This window comes from Schistocerca serialis, chromosome 8 (genome assembly GCF_023864345.2).
Source record: "Schistocerca serialis cubense isolate TAMUIC-IGC-003099 chromosome 8, iqSchSeri2.2, whole genome shotgun sequence".
Lineage (NCBI taxonomy): Eukaryota > Metazoa > Arthropoda > Insecta > Orthoptera > Acrididae > Schistocerca > Schistocerca serialis.
Window position 1 is genome coordinate 325521552 of NC_064645.1, and position 21574 is coordinate 325543125.

A 21574-nucleotide genomic window follows, 5' to 3' on the forward strand; every position below is an offset into this window, starting at 1 on the left:
ACACAGTACAATGAAATTACAGGGTTATTACAAATGTTTGAAGCGATTTCACAGCTCTACAATAACTTGATTATTTGAGATATTTTCACAATGCTTCGCACACACATACAAAAACTCAGTTTTTTAGGCATTCACAAATGTTTGATATGTGCCCCTTTATTGATTCGGCAGACATCAAGCCGATAATGAAGTTCCTCCCACACTCGGCGCAGCATGTCCCCATCAATGAGTTCGAAAGCATCGTTGATGCGAGCTCGCAGTTCCGGCACGTTTCTTGGTAGAGAAGGTTTAAACACTGAATCTTTCACATAACCCCACAGAAAGAAATCGCATGGGGTTAAGTCGGGAGAGCGTGGAGGCCATGACATCATGATGGAAGTGCGGTGGAGCACCATCCTGTTGAAAGATGAAGTCGACGCTGTCGGTCTCCAATTGTGGCATGAGCCAATTTTCCAGCATGTCCAGATACACGTGTCCTGTAACGCTTTTTTCGCAGAAGAAAAAGGGGCCGTAAACTTTAAACCGTGAGATTGCACAAAACACGTTAACTTTTCGTGAATTGCGAATTTGCTGCACGAATGCGTGAGGATTCTCTACCGCCCAGATTCGCACATTGTATCTGTTCACTTCACCATTAAGAAAAAATGTTGCTTCATCACTGAAAACAAGTTTCGCACTGAACACATCCTCTTCCATGAGCTGTTGCAACCGCACCGAAAATTCAAAGCGTTTGACTTTGTCATCGGGTGTCAGGGCTTGTAGCAATTGTAAACGGTAAGGCTTCTGCTTTAGCCTTTTCCGTAAGATTTTCCAAACCGTCGGCTGTGGTACGTTTAGCTCCCTGCTTGCTTTATTCGTCGTCTTTCGCGGGCTACGCGTGAAACATGCCCGCACGCGTTCAACCGTTTCTTCGCTCACTGCAGGCCGACCCGTTGATTTCCCGTTACAGAGGCATCCAGAAGCTTTAAACTGCGCATACCATCGCCGAATGGAGTTAGCAGTTGGTGGATCTTTGTTGAACTTCGTCCTGAAGTGTCGTTGCACTGTTATGACTGACTGATGTGAGTGCATTTCAAGCACGACATACGCTTTCTCGGCTCCTGTCGCCATTTTGTATCACTGCGCTCTCGAGCGCTCTGGCGGCAGAAACCTGAAGTGCGGCTTCAGCCGAACAAAACTTTGAGTTTTTCTACGTATCTGTAGTGTGTCGTGACCACATGTCAATGAATGGAGCTATAGTGAATTTATGAAATCGCTTCAATCATTTGTAATAGCCCTGTACTTACCTTCAGTAGTTTGTAGGACTGCAGCTGCGGCTATAAACTAAAAATATCGAAACATGGAATACCATGAACTAATACAACATATTCTCAGGGACTAAGCCCGATGGGCCCTCCTCAGAGACTCAATGCAAACATTACAGAACTGGCTGAGGGCCGATTATGAAAGTGCGTCTGCCTAGGTTGAAATCTAGCTAAGGAGTGAACGAGGCACACTCCAGTTCCGTCGAGCTGCACAGCCCGCTAGAGTGCGCTGCGCTCGCCAGACGACGGGCTGCCAACCCTGTGTTGGCGCGGCGTTGTAGTAGTATCTGTGGCAATGATACTACAGGAACCATACAGATTTATCATGCAGCAAGCTCAACAAATAGATGGAATAAATAAAACTGCAAAAGAGAAACGTAAGAAAAATAGCTTCAATATTTCGTCGAACTTACATGAAATATGTTTCTGTTTTCCATAAACGGCTTTCGCATTTATCATTGATAACAGGAAACTCCTGCGTTTGCTCAAAACAAACAGCGTGTTCTATTAATTATTATTTTTGTGTGTGTGTGTGTGTGTGTGTGTGTGTGTGTGTGTGTGTGTGCGTGTAGGGGGGGGGGGAGGGGTACAGAAGTTACCCGATCAACTAATTTGCATTGGGTATGAAATGCAATTTATACTGTATATGATAATAAGATACACAACGGACTAAAACGGATGTGTGGTTCTGATTATGTGCAAATCAAACAAGCAAGCATACAAACAAAAACAAAGGGAAGACGTCAGTTCCCAGTTTCTCTCTTAAACATTCATTTATATTTATCTCCCTGCCAATAATAGCAATACTACCGGTGATTCTACAATTTACTACGTCGTTTGTATAGTGTACCAAAACCACCGAACGATTGCTTCGGTGGAGAGCAACTGAAAGACTCATCACAATCTGTTATTAACAGGTGTGATGGTCCCCTGGTGAGTCATGGACCCATAAATAGCGTTGTGGCACTGGAGTTGATAGCAAGGCAGACGCCTCTCGTAGAATACAGATGTTTGGGCAGCCCGGAAGCGGCGAGGTGCCGCGGCCGGTCGCTCCGTTACTTGGCTTCCGGGACGCCACAAGGTATCCGGTATCCGCTTTCCTCGCACTCGCACTCGCGGCTATAGCCGGCTAGCGGACGTCTCTGGGACGCCGTTGTTCTTCCTGGCGGGCGATTTGTGACCCACACTGAGGTTCGTGGGATACCTCCCAATATCGTGTCGGACCTCCACCTGCCCAGCGTAGAAGAGCAACTTGACGTGGCATCCACTAAACAACTCGTTGCGGGTCCCTTGCAGAAACATTGAGCAGTGCTGCCTCTACAGCCGTCCATAACTGCGGAAGTGTTGACGGCGCAGGATTTTGTACACGAACTGACCTCTCGATTATGTCCCATAAATATTCGGCGGGATTCATGTCGGGCGATCTATCCAATGACTTTCGTCACCTCAGTGATTGTTGGAATCAAAAAGGGTTCCGAAAACAACGATCGTGTGAAACTAACACCCAAAACTCCAGATGTCTCCCATGTAACAATTTCACGTGTAAACTGTAACAAAAAAAAATCGCCGTCAGTGGGTATCGAACTCGGGACCTCTCGCTCGACCATCTGACGCTCAACCAACTTCTTTTTAAATCGCTTTTGTTCGTTGCATCTGCTCGGGGCGGACGTCGTAAGATGTCAGTCAGATCGATACCAAACGATGTGTGTCGGTAGAGTATCAACCAAAACACTGATTTAGTTTGTGCTGCGTACTGTCGTCCAGTAGAACATGTGTAAATGGTAATTAAAAGTAACACCAGAACTACAGAGTGTAGGAAAAGCGTATCAGACAGTTGAGAATATACACACACACCTGATAGATTAGTTGGCAGTCGGCACGGTAGCTCAGCGTGTTCGGTCGGAGGGTTAGCTGCCCTCTGTAATAAAAATTAGTTACTCTATCACCAATCGGTTTGGCACGTTCAACTAACGAAACGAAGGTAGGCTGCCAGAAGAACATTGCTCCAAACTCCGAAACGTCCTTTTACATATCAGAAATGTTTTCCCATATAACAATTTCACGTGTCAACTGTTACAAAAAAAGTCACCGTCAGCGATTCTCGAACTCGAGACCTTTCGCACGACGACCTGACGTCCTGCCTACTCACCTACCACACATCTTTCTATTCAGAGTTCATAGAGACGCTTTCCTTGTATTCCATAGTTTTTGTCTTTTAATTACCGTTTACACATCTTCTACTGTTCGACAAGGCACAGTGCGAACTAAATCGGTGTTTCGGTTGATACTCTATCGACACACGTCGTTTGGTACGGATCTGAGTGTCTGAGATCTGGAGGTTTGAATGTCAGTTAGCTCTGTTCGGCCACGGGATGCAGAATGCAGTAGATACAGATGCCCTGGTAGATAGCGTTTTTCTTAACTTCCGGAAAGCATTCGATATGCTTTCCGGAACTGTTAGATATCGTACCGCACTGCCGCCTAATGAACAAAGTAATAGCGTACGGTATGTAGGGCTAACTCAGTGACGGGATTGAAATGATCGAAGCTAACATAACATAGCATGTCTTTCTGAACAGAAGAAAGTCTCCGAACGAAAAAGTTACTTCGGGTGTACTCCAAGGGAATGTTAGGACATTAGTTTTTACAATGTATACGAGGTTGTCAGGAACAGTCTAAAAAGCTTTTAATGATGGTGCAGGATAGGTTGTGCTGAGAAATAATTTTTGGGAAGAATTTGGATACTTTGCACCATTTACAAGTTAATTATCATTGAAGTTAGCCAATCAGGCCGTTGTGTGCGCAAATTCAAGCGCTTGCACGGGCAAGAATGCTGTAATGCTCAAGTATCTGTGGGTTCGTAAGTTACATGTTCACTTGCTCATCACCTGTTAAAACGTGCCTTTTTCGGATGTAATAAATTTAAGTTAAATGAGGAAGACCTACGTTTATTTGATTTCGAGAAGCAAACAACGCGCGTGGCTAGATTGAACTGTGTGTATTAAAAAAAAAACTGGACTGTGAAAAAATTGGGACTTTGCACGGGCGCTGATGACCGCGCAGTTGAGCGCCCCACTAACCAATCAACAACAACAACGCGCGTGGCGATACTGTCCGTTTTTGAATTCGCGCACGCAACGACTTGATTAGCTAACTTCCGTGATAATTAAACTATAAAAGGCGTAACGTATTGAATGTTTTTTAACATCCTTACAAGCTTTTGAGACAGTTCGTGACCACCATATGTGTGGTAAGATGAGTAAAAACACCGCAGGAATCTGAAAATACGTGTAGGATGTTAGGACTAGAAGTGCACATATTTTTTATTGGTGGGTTAGGACAGTGTACTGAACAGCACTACACTATTTACGTCGTTTGTACATTAATAATTATAGCTATTCGGAGTAGTAAGTTTTTAGGTTGGTTAGTACCTCCTAGTGTATGTGGCCTTTAATACTTATTTTCCCTAGGGCAGCAGGTCTACTGTAAAAGTGTGGACACGTGGACGCAAAACGGCAAGTCTGTATTGACAGGCGTAGCCCACTTACAAGGGGAGGTCATGATTTTGAGATTGCGGATCTACTTCAAACTTCGTACATCTTTAGTAGACCAATAAAACAACGTAACGTGCGAGGAGTAAGGTGCCCTACTTAGGAAATTCCGAGAAGTGGTCAGAGGGCTGGCTGTCCTCTGTAATAATAATAATAATAATAATAATAATAAAAACTGAGTGAAATATTCAACGATCAACTAGAACAGGTGTCATATGACGTCCGCCCCCGACCAGCGGTCGAGAGGGGGGAGGGGGAAACAAAAAAAAAAAGGTGGGTAGGAGTCGAGCTTCCGAAGACGAACGTGTATGAGCTGACGGTTCGATTCCCACTCAAACCTTCGTTTTTGTAGTACAAGTGTAAATTCTGTGGTGCTCCAAAAATTCGCACCTACACTATTCGTTCTTGAGACATTAGAGACGTCTCACAGCTAAGCAGGTTAACTGCCAAATGGAGCCTGCCTCTGTCTCTGCAGCTCGAAGCGTCGAGGTGGAAAGTCATTGTCGGTACCTTACCAGATTGCATGTATAAAGGAGTTCGCAAATCATGACAGGCATACATTGTCAGGAAAAGTCTATGTGTTACTTTATTTACTTGTCCATAGTTATAAATATGTTTCTTCTAATAATTTTAATAAATAATAAATTAATAATAAATTATAATTCTAATAACTATAATTTAAGTAAAAATAGTAAGTAGTCCAGTAACATGAAATTATCTAAAACTTCATGCAAATGCATGTAGCTTTTTTAATTTATATTATCTCTCAAATGTTATATAAATTAAATAATATGACGAGTGGCGAAGAAAAATGTAGATTAAAAATTAAGTTTGAGCGTGAATCGAACCGTCGGATTCATGTTAGTCTTACGAAGCTCGAACGCTAACCGCTTGAACACCACGAACTCTAAGGTCCGGCACCTACGCACAGATACTTCATACGCAATACACGCGTAAAACTTCTCTTGCGATTTTCTCGGAAATACCAGAGTGGAGTACCTTATCGCTTGCACATTACGTTGTGTTTGGCCTACTAAAGGTGTACAAAGTCTGAGGTAAATCTGTGATCCGAGCGTCGTGGCTTCCCTTGTCTGTGGTGCAGCTACGACCGTGCAGAAAACATCAGGTAGTAAATTGTGTGAAATGTTTGTGGGAAGACGTTAGATACACGGAAAATAACTACCCTCGCACTGATCTGTGTACATATTAAGGTACGACATATACAAACATCTGCGCTTGCACCCTTTACACCATATATATTACATTTTGGGCGTAATAAACGAACAGAAAAAATAGGAGTCACACTATCGGTGCTTGACGGAACCATGCTTACTTCCACGTAGGGATCTCTCTCTCTCTCTCTCTCTCTCTCTCTCTCTCTCTCTCTCTCTCTCTCTCTCTCGCTCGCGCGCGCGCGCGCGCGCGCACACACACACACACACACAAACACACACACACACACACACACATTACGTAACTGCGTTGGGCTGCTAGTAGTCAGGTGTCACTTTCTAGCGCCTGCCTCTCTTCCGCGGTCACCTGATCCTATTCCGGTGTTTCACGGCGATCCTTAATGGGTGTTAATGCTGGTTCCGCGCAGCAGATAATCTGCTTTTCCGAACGACTGACGCAACGCTGGTGGCGTCAGCTTTCTCTAGCCCGGAAACCACAGACCGCCTCCTGCAGCGACTTCCGACCACTTACCAGCGACACTGCGACTTGCCAACCAGCAAGGTACATAATCGCCGCATCAGGAAGAGGCTGCGCTCGTCTCGTTCCGAACCTGTTTCGGAATTACTCCAGTAAAAGAGCCCGTACTGTCGATTCAAAACACTGTTTCATGACGGTTGCTTCCCAGAATGGACCTTATTATGCCACGTCTTCCAGTATTTTGTTCACTGTTTAACATTCTAGTCTGTGGCTCTTTATGCAAGGATGTTATGAAAATGTTTACATTTAATTTCAGGAGCAGAATCTTAGTTGAGTCTTAGCTAGGAATCTGAAACACTTCGGAGTGTTTGAGTTTGTATATTCCAGATTTACGGTAGGGACTCTTGGAGGTATTTACATCATGGATTACTTTTTGCTGTAATTTATTATTTGTGGAGAAGCTGATTGTGATATGTTTTCTTTTTAAATAAGTTTGCTATTTGGTATGAAAGTGGGCCTATGTATGGGAGAGCAGCATATTTAGGTTTGGCTTCTGTGGCTCACTGATTGGGTTTTTAAGTGACTGCTGTGAAGTAGCTATGTGGTTTTTGTCTGCATTTTGTTGTGGAGTTTTTCTATTATTACGGGTGTATATCCATTATTATGAGCAACTGTTTTAATTATATTGGTTTCATTTTGTTGGTCTGTGTTACTCATTGGTACTTTTTTAATTCGGTGTAGCATCGTTCTGAAATATGCCGTTTTTTGTTAGCGGGGGTGGCAAGATGAGTTGTCAATACTGATATCTGTGGTGGTAGGTTTTCTGTAAATACTAAATTGATGTTTATTGTTACTATTGCAAATTTTCAGGCCAAGAAAGTTAATGTTTTTATTAGTTTCATGTTCAACTGCGAAATTAATATTTTGTGCATTTTGCTTAGCTCTGCTGCTAATGTATCCATTTCATTGCTTGTACCATCAAAAAGCAAGATTGTATCATCAACATATCTTCTCTAGTAAATTATTTTGTTTGAGATGTGCTGGTTGGTTGAGAGGAATTTGTGTTCTATATGGTTGATGTAAATGTCAGCCAATATCCCAGCTAAGCTACTTCCCATTGCCAAACCATCATGTTGTTTGGGGGGGGGGGGGGGGAGGAGGGGGGGGAGGAGGGAAGGGAATCAGTACCATCTCTTTCATCTCTTTTAATTTATGTGGTTTGTGTGTCTCAATTGCCGTTTATACTATTTCTTTGAAGTTACGCCAGATGTCCTCTGCGATTACATATTAACAGTGCAAGGCATGGAAACTGTCTCTTAGGAAGGCTTGTAACTAACTTTTATATGCTTTTTAAATAGATGTATTTTGCATTTACTTTTGGTGGGTTTGGGTGTTACGGTATTCAGTCTCCCTACAACGACCTTGTTTTCACTAATCCCTGTATCGACCATGATGTTCCCTATTTACTGAGGATTATTTATTGCTAAGAGGTCAAATATGTTTTCGCAACCATTTACATTTAGAGTGGGCTCCTGATCTAAGTGTTCAAAATAATCTGAGAACGCATTTGGAACGATTTTGGATGAGTTTTATGTCAACCTCAGACATGTATTTTCGCCAACATACCGAGAGTAGATTGAACTCATCACAAACTACAACTGTATGAGCGGGGTATCTATTTGAAATGAGACTAAAATTATCTGTGAACTGTTTAGCAACTGTGTCACCTGAGTCGGCGGGGGAGGGGATGAGGTGTCGGTAAAAGGAAGCAATTATTAATTTATTCTTTGTTAAGTACTACCTCTACCCTTACTCACAGGAACTTAGACTTCATTACAGGGCAAACTACATGTGACAGCAGTAAACAATCCACCACCCACTGTGTTTAATCTTTCCTTTATGGACACGGTTTCGTCCTTCATAAAAATTTCGTCTGAAAGTATTTCCGGCTACAGCCAACTTGCCGTATTAATAAAAATTTGGCCGGCCGGAGTGGCCGTGCGGTTCTAGGCGCCTCAGTCTGGAACCACGCGACCCCTACGGTCGCAGGTTCGAATCCTGCCTCGGGCATGGATGTGTGTGTTGTCCTTAGGTTAGTTAGGTTTAAGTAGTTCTAAGTTCTAGGGGACTGATAACCTCAGATGTTAAGTCCCATAGTGCTCAGAGCCATTTGAACCATATAAAAATTTGAGCTTCAGCGCTTTCTGTTAGCGCTTGGAGCTCTGGTTCTTTCCCAACACAGCAATGACAATTCACAATTAAAATACCGTTTGTTTCTAGGTAGTCTTTTCTGTATGTGTCCTACACCCCTTTAGACTGACGCCCGTTCTGTAGTTTCCCTCGATTCTGTAACGTAAAAAAACCACCCAGTTCCCTCTACACAGCCCCCCGTTACCCGTGAAGCTGTTTCCTGTGTGTAGTGTACCCCTGACCTAGGATGTAGAATCCGGAAACCTGCCACCTTATGGCACAAGTCGAGCAATCCCAAGCGAACACGGTTGCAGAATCTTCTCAGCTTCTGATTCACACTCTCCACTCGGCTCTACCAAACGACCACAGTCGGTTCTGTCGACAAATGGCGAGCTGCGCATTCATATCGCAAGCAAGACTGACATTCTTCACTAGTTCAGCTAGCCCCCAGAAACTGGAGAGGATCTCTTCCGATCGAAAGGGACACACATCGTTAATTCTAACATGAGTCACCACTTGCAGCCGGCTGCACCATGCGCTCTTCATGGCATCCTGAAGCTTCCTTTCCACATTTGGAATGACTCCTCCGGGTATGCACACAGTGCACTCTTTCTTGGCCGCCATATCCCTAAGAGGCCCCATTACGAGCGCCAACGTTGGAGCTACCGTTGACACGTCTCTACGTACACAATATCGGACGCTTAAGGCTGAGGCTCATCCTGGACTGATGTATTTGAAAAGGGCTCGATCGGTTCTCGGCTCCTTTATGCCCAAATCCAAGCTATGTTCTGTTTGTAACAAACATGTCGTGAACGAGATGTTAAGCGCTTAGCGTTCGTCCTTCCTTCGTTAGTGCAGTTGAATCTATGGAGCGGTTAAGCTATTTAATGAAATGGGTCAACTTCTTAGTAGTCCCGACCGTGGATATCACCCCACAGTCGTCTTGCAAATAATGAGTGTTGCTCCTTACTTGCAATGATGTCAAGGGACCTGCCGTGGCTACGGTCTCATGATTAATATTCATTTCCCACGAAGTGCCTGGTTTACCGGTTTCTCATCGCCGTTGATCTGAGCAACCGTGACAAGACGGGGAGGCCTACCAAGGTTAACTACGGTCTCCATCCGAGGCCCTTTCGTCTGGCTATTATTCCGCGCCGCGACGCTTCATGTAAAATGCATATTTTTGTATTCTCGAGGTTGGCTCGCATTGTTGTACGCGCTTAGGTCGCTGCTGTTTTTTTTTCTTTTTTTTCCCTTGAAACTTCCTGCCATTACAAACGCGCATCGCATTTCGCACGCTGTAAGCGTAATTCTCCCAGAGTACCGTGTAGACTCAATGACCGATGCCGTTGCCGTTGCCGATGATTGCAGAAATGTCCCAATTTGAAATTTCCCCTGTTCCTTACCGATCTGAAGGTTTGGTCCTTTAATGAGACGTGACTGATGAGGAAATTTTGCGTATCATTTACGAATTTCCTTTCAGACCTATTCCCATTGGTATGTCATCACAATGCCGTCCTTTTTGTAGCTCTGTATCAAAATAATTGCCTATTTTTTTTTTTCAAACTGCACGCCCTACATTAACTATTGTCTCAGGGCATGGTTCTTCGTGATTATGTCAATCACTTATTTCTCCACCGAGCGAGGTGGCGCAGTGGTTAGACACTGGACTCGCATTCGGGAGGACGACGGTTCAATCCCGCGTCCGGCCATCCTGATTTAGGTTTTCCGTGATTTCCCTAAATCGCTCCAGGCAAATGTCGGGATGGTTCCTTTGAAAGGGCACGGCCGACTTCCTTCACCGTCCTTCCCTAATCCGATGAGACCGATGACCTCGCTGTCTGGTCTCCTTCCCCAAACAAACCAACCAACCAACTTATTTCTCTTTGGATTGTTACAGAGTGCGTAAAGCATCTACATGGAGTGGATAAACAAGAAACACACACTACCACGCCTAATATGGGTAGGAGGTCGGTTGGCATTCGAAACATCTTCCAGTCCTCTCGGAACGTATAAATGAAGGTCCTGTAAGGCTTTCAAGGGCATCTTACAGCTATACAAATTAATGGTAATAAACTTGTTTTGGTCGCCAATACAATTCTTAATTGTTATCTCGTGACGTGTTTCGGGATAAAACCATCAGATTTCTTTTAGGAAACAGAAGATACTAAATGGCATACCTTGCAACAGTGGCTTAGAAAGGTGACTGTTAAAATCATGTCAAGTAGCTGGTCGCCTCCTACTCCATTTCGTAACGCCATCAGTGCACAAACTGGCATAGGCAATTATTATTTGTATTATATTTTTAACTAATTGTTTCATATTTTTGATTTAGGCGATTTATTGCAAACTAGATAAAATTTTCTGTAGCCTGAAGAATTACTGGGTCACCGTCAAAGAAGTGTGTGTGTGTGTGTGTGTGTGTGTGTGTGTGTGTGTGTGTGTGTGTGTGTGTGTGTGTGAGGAGAGAGAGAGAGAGAGAGAGAGAGAGAGAGAGAGAGAGAGAGAGAGAGAGAGAGAGAATCAGCAGTACATTTATCGGGTGATTTAATTAAAATTTCAGCTACTAAGGTCCAGTAGTGGCTGTAATTTTCGTATGGCACCGAAAATTGGTAGATGTACTAATGCGTTAATGCGGAACAGATTTACGCTGGAAAAAAATTAGTTCCAATTTTTGCCACAAGGTGCAAATCTGGCCCTGTAAACGCAAGAAAGATATATAGAAACGTTTCCATTATGGATTAGGAACGGGACGTGGACAGAAAAGGTCGGACAAGTAAGAACGGTATGATAATGATTTTATTGTTTATTGCTGCTTTCACAGTTAAATTTGAACATAGGAAACGTCGACGAGATGCTGTACAGCGCCAGGTGGCCAAAATTGAAACTACTATTATAGCGTAAATCGGTTTCACATTAACGTATTTAGGATATCTACAAGTTTTCGCTGCCATACCGTAGTTAGAACCCACACTGGACCTCCATGAAGACTGCACTTAAATTGTAACCAGCCGGTAGCTTCCAGCTCGTGCTTTGCCGTACTAGTTTGCAACGTGCCAACTAAAATGTATAATGACCGTGTACCTTGTATAGACATTGTGATTGTATACCTTTTGGTTACGGTCACCGGCAAGTGCTGTGCGCCATCGCCACTCTTCTTCCAGTCAGAAGCCGCTAATGACCGCCTCGTTGTGTGTTTCAGGGTTCCGACCCGCGGGTCGCTACTTGCAGAGGCAAGCTCCAGAGCAAGCGCTCCAAGCTCAACCAGGAGATCAACAAGGAGCTGCGTCTGCGCGCCGGCGCGGAGAACCTCTTCAAGTGAGTACCCCCGCCTGGAACAGCCGACTGCGAAAGCATTCAGTCATAAGCAGCTGGCAGTAACGGGGAAAAGAACAAGGTTGCAACGTTAGTTGCCGGACTAGCATTCGTGAAAGTAAGGTGGGCTGGTGCAGCAACGTATGCACCAGCATATTTAGGCTCTTTAGAGCCTAGGCCGAACAAGTGCTTTGGATCCAACAGGGGAAATTTTGTGATAACCCCTAAACATAATAATTTTAAACTACTTTCGTACACTATTTTAAATGAAAGCTGTTACCAACACGAAGGTTGTTGAAGACCACAGTAATTACGAGACATCTTATTGCAGCTGGTATGGGCGTGCCTACCTCAAAACTTTGAACAATCCCTCCCCATGTTGGAAAACGGAAAGGCCGGAAATACTTTTTTCATATTGTTATTTCTGACTAAGAAATTAATTAAAATAACCATATATCGTGTTTCACTCGGAAAAAGGTAGTGAAAGGGTTAACATGGATTCCACGGTGCAGCCCGCTATATTTCACATTAACAAACGTTTCTAGATGCGAAAAAAGTGGTGAATGACACAAAAAACCCTGAAAGGTCGAGTATTCGAACTTGAAACATTTACATCCTGTTGTTCACCATTTTATCACTGAATCTTCTATAACGCAACATTTAAATTTCATTTAATTACACAACATTTATCTATGGAATTTCCGATGCAATTTATTTCTTTTATTTAATCGTATGGCTAGCCCCCTCCCCCCCCCCCCTCCCCCGTCGGGCAGACCGTTCGCCGGGTGACGGTCTTTCAATTTGACGCCAATTCGGCGACCTGCAGTCGATGGGGATGATAGGATGACGATGAGGACAGCACAACACCCAGTCCCTGGGCGGAGAAAATTCCGCGACCCAGCCTGGAATCAAACCCGGGTCCAGAGGATTGACAATACGTCGCGCTGACCATTCAGCTACCGGGGGCGGACGCCCGATGTAAAGAAATGTTGAGACTAAAACAACTTCATCAGTTTCGGTCATTAAAGTATTGACCAGGATTTATCAATGTCTATCGCAGTAAACGACAACATTTTTGGAAAAACAAAAAAGTTGATGTTCATGTACATGTAAAATTTCGGTCTTGACAATAACACAGTAAGGGTATGTGTACTAATTTTTGGAGTTGTTAACATTAGTGTAATTACTACAAAGATACATTTTTATAAAAATACATACGTAATGTAAAAATAAACGTAGCTTGATTTTTGAATTTCCCCCTATAACGCTTACTGTGGAGTGGTAACCGCCCTATGACGACTAGAATCAATAAGATATGTCAGACGCTGTGGACCTTAAGACGTATTGTACGTTTCCAGTAATATGTTTTTTAACGATTTAAGTTATTCGAAAGTGAGTTCCTCCAGGTTAAAGAGCTCAAGAATCCGCGTCTGACGACAGGAAATAAAAAATTGGGACAGATTTGGATGAAACCAAGTATGGAACACCAGGACAGAACAACCTCGACTCTGATGTTCAGCAGTCCAAACTTGTTGGGAAACATTGCCTTACACGACGATGAACCAAGCACCGGTGACGTTACAGCCTGTGAGAGTACTGTAAGGACGAGAGCAGCAACCACACTGCAGGTCAGTTACGGCTTGACTGTGGTAGTAAAGTATTCGGCCGAAAGCTCATGGACGTACAACCACTTGACTCAGCTATAAGGCCGTGAAGATTTTATTCAGTCATATATCGCTCCGAGACAATGCTTTTTTTACTCGTAAAGCATTTTTTCTCCACAGACACGAAGTACGGAGTAGGGCGTGGGAGATGATCAAAGCCGTCTTCAAACGGAGCGAACTAGGTGACGTTTACGTGGAGCTGTAACAGTTTCGTGTTATCACTTTCACCAGTTTCACGTTCAAGAGGCATTGTTGCGTGTGAATTACACAATACGTTCTGCGATGTTTTGGCAACGTGCTGCTAAACATTAGATTAATAATAGGCAAAGGACGCTCAGTACGCCACAAGCAGAACATGGAAGACGCCATACTGGACTTCGTCGTTTTCAATTGAAGCTCATTTTGGTGGGTTTTATATTATAATTTTTATCCTAGGAATATATGCTATTTCAAAGCACAAGATCACTGAGAATCTCTCGAAAACGCGTGAAGGGAGATGGTGTCAAATGGCGTAGACGGCGTCCTTCCATCTCTTTGGTCTACTTTCAGACTCACGTTCAGAATATCTGACAGGCTAGATATTGTTCTGGAAGTTCGTAAAGACTCCCAAGTGTGCTGCTTTTTTTTTTTTTTTTTTTTTTTCACGCTATGACGTCCGAAACTCGGTACGCCCAACGTTGACGTCAAATGCACGGTCCGTGTGCCGACGGTTTAAGGGTGGTTGCAGAGAATTGCGGGCGGGGCACTCGCAGTGCGTCGCTCCGGGAGGTCCCCTGGCCGCTGATTGGGTTGGCCACGGTATTATTTTCGCACATAATGTCGCCCCTTAATTGGGGCAATTTTCTCCTGCGAAGCGCGCCGCGCCGGACCGGCGCAACAACTGCGCAGCTCGGCTTATTTGGTGTGGACGCGCGGCCCTGCGCCGAGATTGGATCTTCCTCAAAAGGAAGCCCCCAACTCTTAATTATTTCCCAAACGCTGTTATTTACTAAATAACTTACTCGTGATCGGGGCTATTTCGCTCAACTCGCGGTGGCGCCCGAAACTTTGGGGAGTCCGATCACCTAGTGCTGATCACTCCATCAGCTTTTTCTTTTAGCCGAATGCGCGACTGGTTGAGTCCTTTCTTGACAATGGAGTGCTTCTCAAGACTCTTCGTAAACTAGATTCAAGTTATCACATATTTTCCAATCAACGTTATATATTATAACACTTCTCGTCCTACCAGTCACCAGGAAAGAACGCTGTGAATATCACCTAGAAACTTTCATCATTGTATTTCTAAAACCTTTCTGTGACGGTTAGGTGTAATTCTCAGTCTGCACTGTCCATGATTGGAATGGGAATGTAAAAGAATCACGGCCGCAGTGGTAGTTACTTTTAATATTCGACAAACCACCGCATATAATTACTGAATGTGGGATTAGTTTGCTTCTCACATTGATTACTACCATAGACCTGCATTCTGCAGTGATGGTTTTCGACAGAATACTATCCACATACAAGTCCTTCATTGCCCGATGAATGTGTACCGTTGTTTCTCATTCGGCAGCCTAGAAAAGAATAACAGCACATTGGTCCTATTTGGACGAATTTGGTAGTAACTTCGTCATAGTGCACCTTTCCAGATATTTGTGTTGTTATGGATGAAGGGAAAGGAAAAGATGAAACCTGGTGCCGGCGCTTAGCCTCTCGAACGGCACCAAGGAGCTTAACGTGACCATCGGACAGACGAGTCACCACCAACAGTGTGAAATGCCCTCACTTTTGAGAGGTTTGGAATTTAATCCAGGACAATGGCGCAAAGATTGGTGATAAACAACTTTACACCATCACTTCTTGTCCCCTTACCGACCAAATACTGGCAGTGAAAATATTCCACTACTAGGATATGATCCGGCTGACCTCAAAGTCGAGCGCCGCTGCACAGGCGTGCGTTAGCCATCCCGGCTACAGCCTGGTAGGACAGTTCAAAGGCGAAAAGAAAGAAACGCGTGTTACCTGCAGTAGGACATTACCTAGTTAAGCACTGTGGTGCTCAGGGTTGTGGACAGTGCTGTCTTGGTGCAAATAAATAATGTTGTTGTGGTGGTGGTTGTGTGTTCTGACCATTAGGGAAGTCCATCACTGCAAGTTCAGCTTTCTCCAGTACTCCCTTATTTGTGCCAAACTTTTTGTAGCTGTGAGTGATGCATTTATCCCGGTGGTGTCAATTAACTAGTTTCTTCTTCTTCATTCTGCTTTGCTCTTCTTCTTCGTCGTGCTTTGCTCTTCTTGCTTTGGTCTTCATCCCATACATAATTCCTTCTACTGAATCCCTCATAATACATTCTCTTGTCATCCGTTGTTCTAGCCAATTTATTTTCGTCCTCTTAAATGTTTCCAGTGTTCGTCTTCCCTAGTTCACTCTTTGTAACAGAACCTCATTTCTTACTTTATCTGGGCATACCCCCCATTCTTCTCTACATCCACTTCTCAATACCCTCCAAGCATTTCTCATCTCTACACTGCAGTGTCTGATATGTCGACACCATTTAGGACAAAACTGCATACTAAAAAGTCACAAATACTTTTCATAATTGTTTATTCAAAGAACTACAGAAAATTCTACTACTCGTGTAAAACATTTTTCGGGAGCTATTTTTATTTCTTAGCTGTTATTGGATTGGATTGTTTGGGGGAAGAGACCAAACAGCGAGGTCATCGGTCTCATAGGATTAGCGAAGGACGGGGAAGGAAGTCAGCCGTGACTTTTCAAAGAAACCATCCCGGCATTTGCCTGGAGCGATTTAGGGAAATCACGGAAAACCTAAGCCTGGATGGCCGGACGCGGGATTGAACCGTCGTCCTCACGAACGCGAGTCCAGTGTGCTAACCACTGCGCCACCTCGCTCGGTTTAGCTGTTATTATTTCTTGGTTGTATGTCGTGTAAGTGATGATTTTGCATCATAGTTACATGAAGTTATCAGTCGGCTTGTTCGACTGACTAATTAGAATTTTCAATTTTATGTTCCTTCATTGCCTTGTGAAGTTGTCTGTCTTCTTCACGTTTTTCTTAATTCCACATTCTTCACAGGGAATATCATGATGCAGTTTGGCCAGGGATTCGTAGAAACAACGCCAGTTCGATTACAGAAACATTGAAATGGGAACGGTCGTGATCCACTGGGACGAATCATCCTAGCATTCACATTATAATATTAGGCAATCAGAGATAATTAATTTTTGCCCAGATTTGTTCGTCTAACAACATCAATGAGGGCTGATTTATTTCTACTAAAAACATGTCAAAAAATCACATTTCTGCATCTGTGTTTCGAAAATAAGCAACCGTCCACTGACGACGCCACAAGTGTGGTGCAGTAAGTTTCGGTAAAAGCACGAAGGAATGTCAAATCCATGATCGCTGTTGTGTGTTACCATGCAACAGAAATTGCGCTTCGATGACAATCCAGGTCTTGCACAAATAAACCTATTTATGCAATATGGCGACACTATTTTGTCACGAACGTAACTCATACGACGAAATTCATTGTACCGGAGTAATAACAATAAAAAGCAACCGCTACAAACGTCAAAGCAGACCCCCCGCAGTCAAACTTGTTCCCTTGTGGTTGTATTCGCAGGTGTACTTTAAGGCGTCTGTGGCCGTTCATTTGTTCCGCTTACTTTTCTTATTTTCGGCAACGTCCCGTCCCTGTTTGTGGCGCGGTGGGAACCGAGTGCTGTTTTTAGCTTGTTTAGCATTCAGAGAGCGCCTAATACTCGCACCTCTGGGTAATTTGCATAAAAGAACCCGCAGATGCCACGCCGTTCTCAGCGTGGTGCCGCTATGGGCTTCGCTAAAAGGGGAGAAAAAGAAGGTAGTAACGAAATGAGCGTAAAGTACTCACGACGCAAGCTATTGTTGAAACTTTGCTGCGTAAAAAGGAGAATACAAGTAGAATCCGTGAATTGTGGACACAGGCGTCACAATATCTTTCCACGCGAATGCACACTGAAGTCTGTGTGAGAGTAGATGTTAGTTTCCCTGCGGGTATATCAACAACTGTCACTTCCATACGGGGACCAACAACGCCGGCCAGACTGCACGCTCCAGTCACATTAAAATGACCTCCACATCGATGTCATTCTTTTGGCTCTGCGTTCTAAGTACAGACGTCCCCGGACTTTACCTTTAATGTTGGCTGACGATTCCCGGATAGTCGAACTGGTTCTCAGTTCTCTCGGGGAAAGTGGTTTTTATTCTCAGTTTTAAGGTTTTTAATCTTACTCTGGTGTTGGGGCAGGGCGGTGAGGGTTGGGGTATCTCCCACTGTAAGCTGTGTTTGGAGATTCCCGACTCCCCTCCTTGGCCAATATCCTCTTTCCTTCCCCTTTTACTCTGTTTTTATCGCTTTTTAGAATTGACTAGTCTCCTTTTTCCATACGCACTTCTACATTCTAGCGGTTGAAGCTTTTAAATAGCAGGTGGTCTTGCCTCTACTGCTTTAGAGGTGGGATATATCCTGCCTCCAACATAGCCTTGGGGTCGCTCTCTTGCTGACTTCCCTCATTTTGTTTTTACCGTTGACGACACGGCTGCACTTTACGTTTTTAGCCTTTTCCCTTTTATCATTCTGACTTTTCTGAGATGTCGAAGTGTCTGAATGGACCACATTTGAAACAAGGAACTGATGACGTTGCTGTTTGGTCCCTTCAACCCCAATCAACCAACCACGTCGTCGTCAACGTGCAATTACCAGCATTAGCAGTTGAGGGTGCATGAAACGTTTTGGGAGACGCGGAAAACATTGCAGTACTTGTAATGAAGAAACGGAGCCATTTATCTGACGTACAAAAGGCCATGATCATTAGCTTCGCGCCAAGGGTGGAAGCGTTTCCGAAACGGCTCAGTTTGCGAACTCTTACTATGCCTCCGTAGTTGAGGTGTATCATGCGTGGCAAAAATGGTACAGTCCAAAAGCCTCGCCGAGGCAATTGCAGTGCACATCGGGCCCTAGGTGACAGGGGCGAAAGACGGCTGCGGGGAATATGCGGGCGAATAGACGTCCAACTGACCGCCTAGGTGAATCGAGGAGCTACCGACAGTGTCTCCCCAACGTTGCTGCGTATGGGCCTGACGTCTGTTCATCAGCGAAGAAGGCTGGAATTCGCTCACCAACACCGCAACCGGACCTCCACATCGTGGCGACGGGTGGCATCAGATGAATCACATTTTATGCTCCATGGGACAGGCGGCTGCTGGTCTATTCGGCGTGATATATGTAAAAGCAAACACCCTGCAACAATCGTTGGAAGGATCCACGGCAGAGGAGAGAGCATGATAAGGGAATGTTTTTGTGACAATCCCTTGGTTATATCGTCATTCTTGAAGTCACAGTGGATCAACACATACATACATCCATCCTTAGGGACAATGTTCATCCCTACAGGCAATTTGTTTTCCATCGGCGTGACATCTACCATCAAGACAGTGCAGCGTTTCACAGAGCTCGCAGTGTGCGCGCGTGGTTCGAAAAGCACCAGGTTGAGTTTACCCTACTCCCCTGGCCACCGAACTCCCCGCTTTGACACCCAGTCGAGAATCCGTGGGACCATCTCGACCGGACTGTTAGCGTCATGGAACCACAGTTGAGAAACCAAGCGCAGCTGGTCACAGCACTGGAGTCAGCATAGGTCCACATCCGTGTCGTAACCTTCCAGAACGTCACTGACTCTTCCTGCACCTCTTGCAGCGGTCCGCACTGCAGAAAGTAAGTGAGTGTGTGACTAGGGCCTTCCGTCAGGTAGACCGTTCGGCGGGTGAAAGTCTTTCGATTTGACGCCACTTCGGCGACTTGCGCGTCGATGGGGATGAAATGATGACGATTGGGATAACACAAGACCCAGTCCCTGAGCGGAGAAAATCTCCGACCCGCGGACACTGCAGAAGGTGTTACTCTGGATTTTGACATGTGGTCACATTAATGTGACTGGGCAGTGTAGTTAGTTACGGAAGTTCCTCTCACCGCAGATGAACTCTGATGGAGCCATCTTTTGCTCTGTGAACTGCGTAGCGACCTGAAACATATACTACTACCTGTTATTCAATTATTTCTCATTGCTGGCATCAACAGTGCTTTGAGTGCCTCGATGCCGTCATCCATACACCACAGTTCATGAATTTCTGGGTGATGTCACTCACTCCAGATTGACTGCTGCTTGAACGAGGAATTTAAGCTGTCACTGTTCGATCCCTCATTCACATGAGTACTAAGAGGAATACGTCAAATTTCGGTTATACGATAAATCTCACAAATATAAAGACTGTCAATTCAGTTAAATACCCGGGGATTACAATTACGAACAGCTTAAACTGGAACGATGGCATGTTGTGGGGAAGGATGATCAAAGACAGCGATTTTTTTTTTCCACAACCGTTGGAAGATAACAGTCCTACTAGAGTGTGCTTACAGTACGCTTGTCCGTCCTCTTGTGGAGTATTACTGTCTTGCCAGATGCGAATGACACGGAGGACATCCAGAAAATTCAGACAACGGCAGCTCATTTTGTGCTGTCGCGAGAGGACAGTTATTCACAGATATGATAAACGAGGAAGGATGGCAATAATTCAAAATATTGTGTGTTCGTTTTTACCGCGCTTTTCGGGAGTGGAACAGTAGAGAAAGTCTGATCTTTCTGCCAGGCACTTACGTGCGAATCGCAGAGTAGTAATGTAGACGTAGAAATGTTTGAATTTTGAATATGTGGGCACCGTAACAGTGTCAGTAGGGACTTACTTTTTCTGAGAACGTACACTGTATTTTTTTCCTCCCTCAGGAGATGATTTTGGTTATTGAAGCAGCTTCCTGTAAAAAAAAAGAGGCTTGCCTGGAGTCGGCTAGTCGGCACATTCTATTGGCGTCTCTCACTCGGCGCGAAGCGTGGTTGTGACAGTTTGTTTTTCTTCGTATGCAGAACGAATCTAACATAGGATACAGACATAAGAACAGCATTGGTTGGTATAGTTAGACTGTGTCACAATATTACCGGTACAAACTTCTAGGTCTTGTAGACGGGATTGAGTACGTACTATCTTGAATAGGAACACATGCTCGGAGGAGTTGAATTAGGCGTTCATCGAGCCGCTGTTATAACTCATCATCACTGTTCTGTACATACACTATGCTGGGTTCGTTTTGTTTTGGAATAATTTAAACACGTGATGTTAATACGAACAAATGTGCTTAAGTGATAAATAGATGTTACGTTCTATTTCCTTTGGGACTGTTACCTAACATTTGTACTGCATTACGCCTAATTCAGTTCCTCAAGCTGAAGTGATTTAAGCATCTGAAATGAAATTATCGTAGAACGGAAAGGGTACGTATTCAAAATATCATGTACTCACTACAAGTCCCAGAAGTTTGTAACTGGAATTTCCGATTTCCCCGTATAAGCTCACCGGATACAAAAAAAAAAAAAAAAAGACCTACAGAAATTATTAAAGATCATTTATTACCCAGTAGTTCCTCCCCTGGACTTGATGTGTCAAAAAGTTTGTGCAGGTGCGTCTCATTCAGGTCAAGCCACTCGCTGAGGGTTATTGCGCAATTCCATCAAATAGGGGAAGCTGATGTCTGCGTTTTATCTGCTATTTGCCATGTCCCACAGATTTTCTACGGGGTTCAAGTTGGGTGATCTGCAGGTCAGTCGAGATGTAATAGGGTGAGAGTGTGTTCATAAAACCAGTCACATATTCTTCCAGCGCGCTGAACTTCGTTGTTTTCTTCAAAAATAGGTATAGTAACAGCACACTCATGATTCAGATGGTGACTGAATGGCAGTACCTGATCGTTGAGATTGTTTAAATAAACTTACCGGTTCACGATAGTGGGCACCTCTTTGAGTGGCCCA

The 21574-nt window shown here is 44.2% G+C and overlaps 1 protein-coding gene across 2 annotated transcripts in view; it reads left to right on the forward strand.

The window, feature by feature from the left end:
• The window catches only part of LOC126416184 (rhophilin-2), a 461568-nt gene that overhangs the window by 311164 nt on the left and 128830 nt on the right, over window positions 1–21574 (forward strand). For both annotated transcript variants that reach the window (XM_050083765.1, XM_050083766.1), the window contains one exon: window positions 11898–12013. In XM_050083765.1, coding sequence (XP_049939722.1) covers window positions 11898–12013 — 116 coding nt within the window. The remainder of the gene's footprint in view (window positions 1–11897; window positions 12014–21574) is intronic.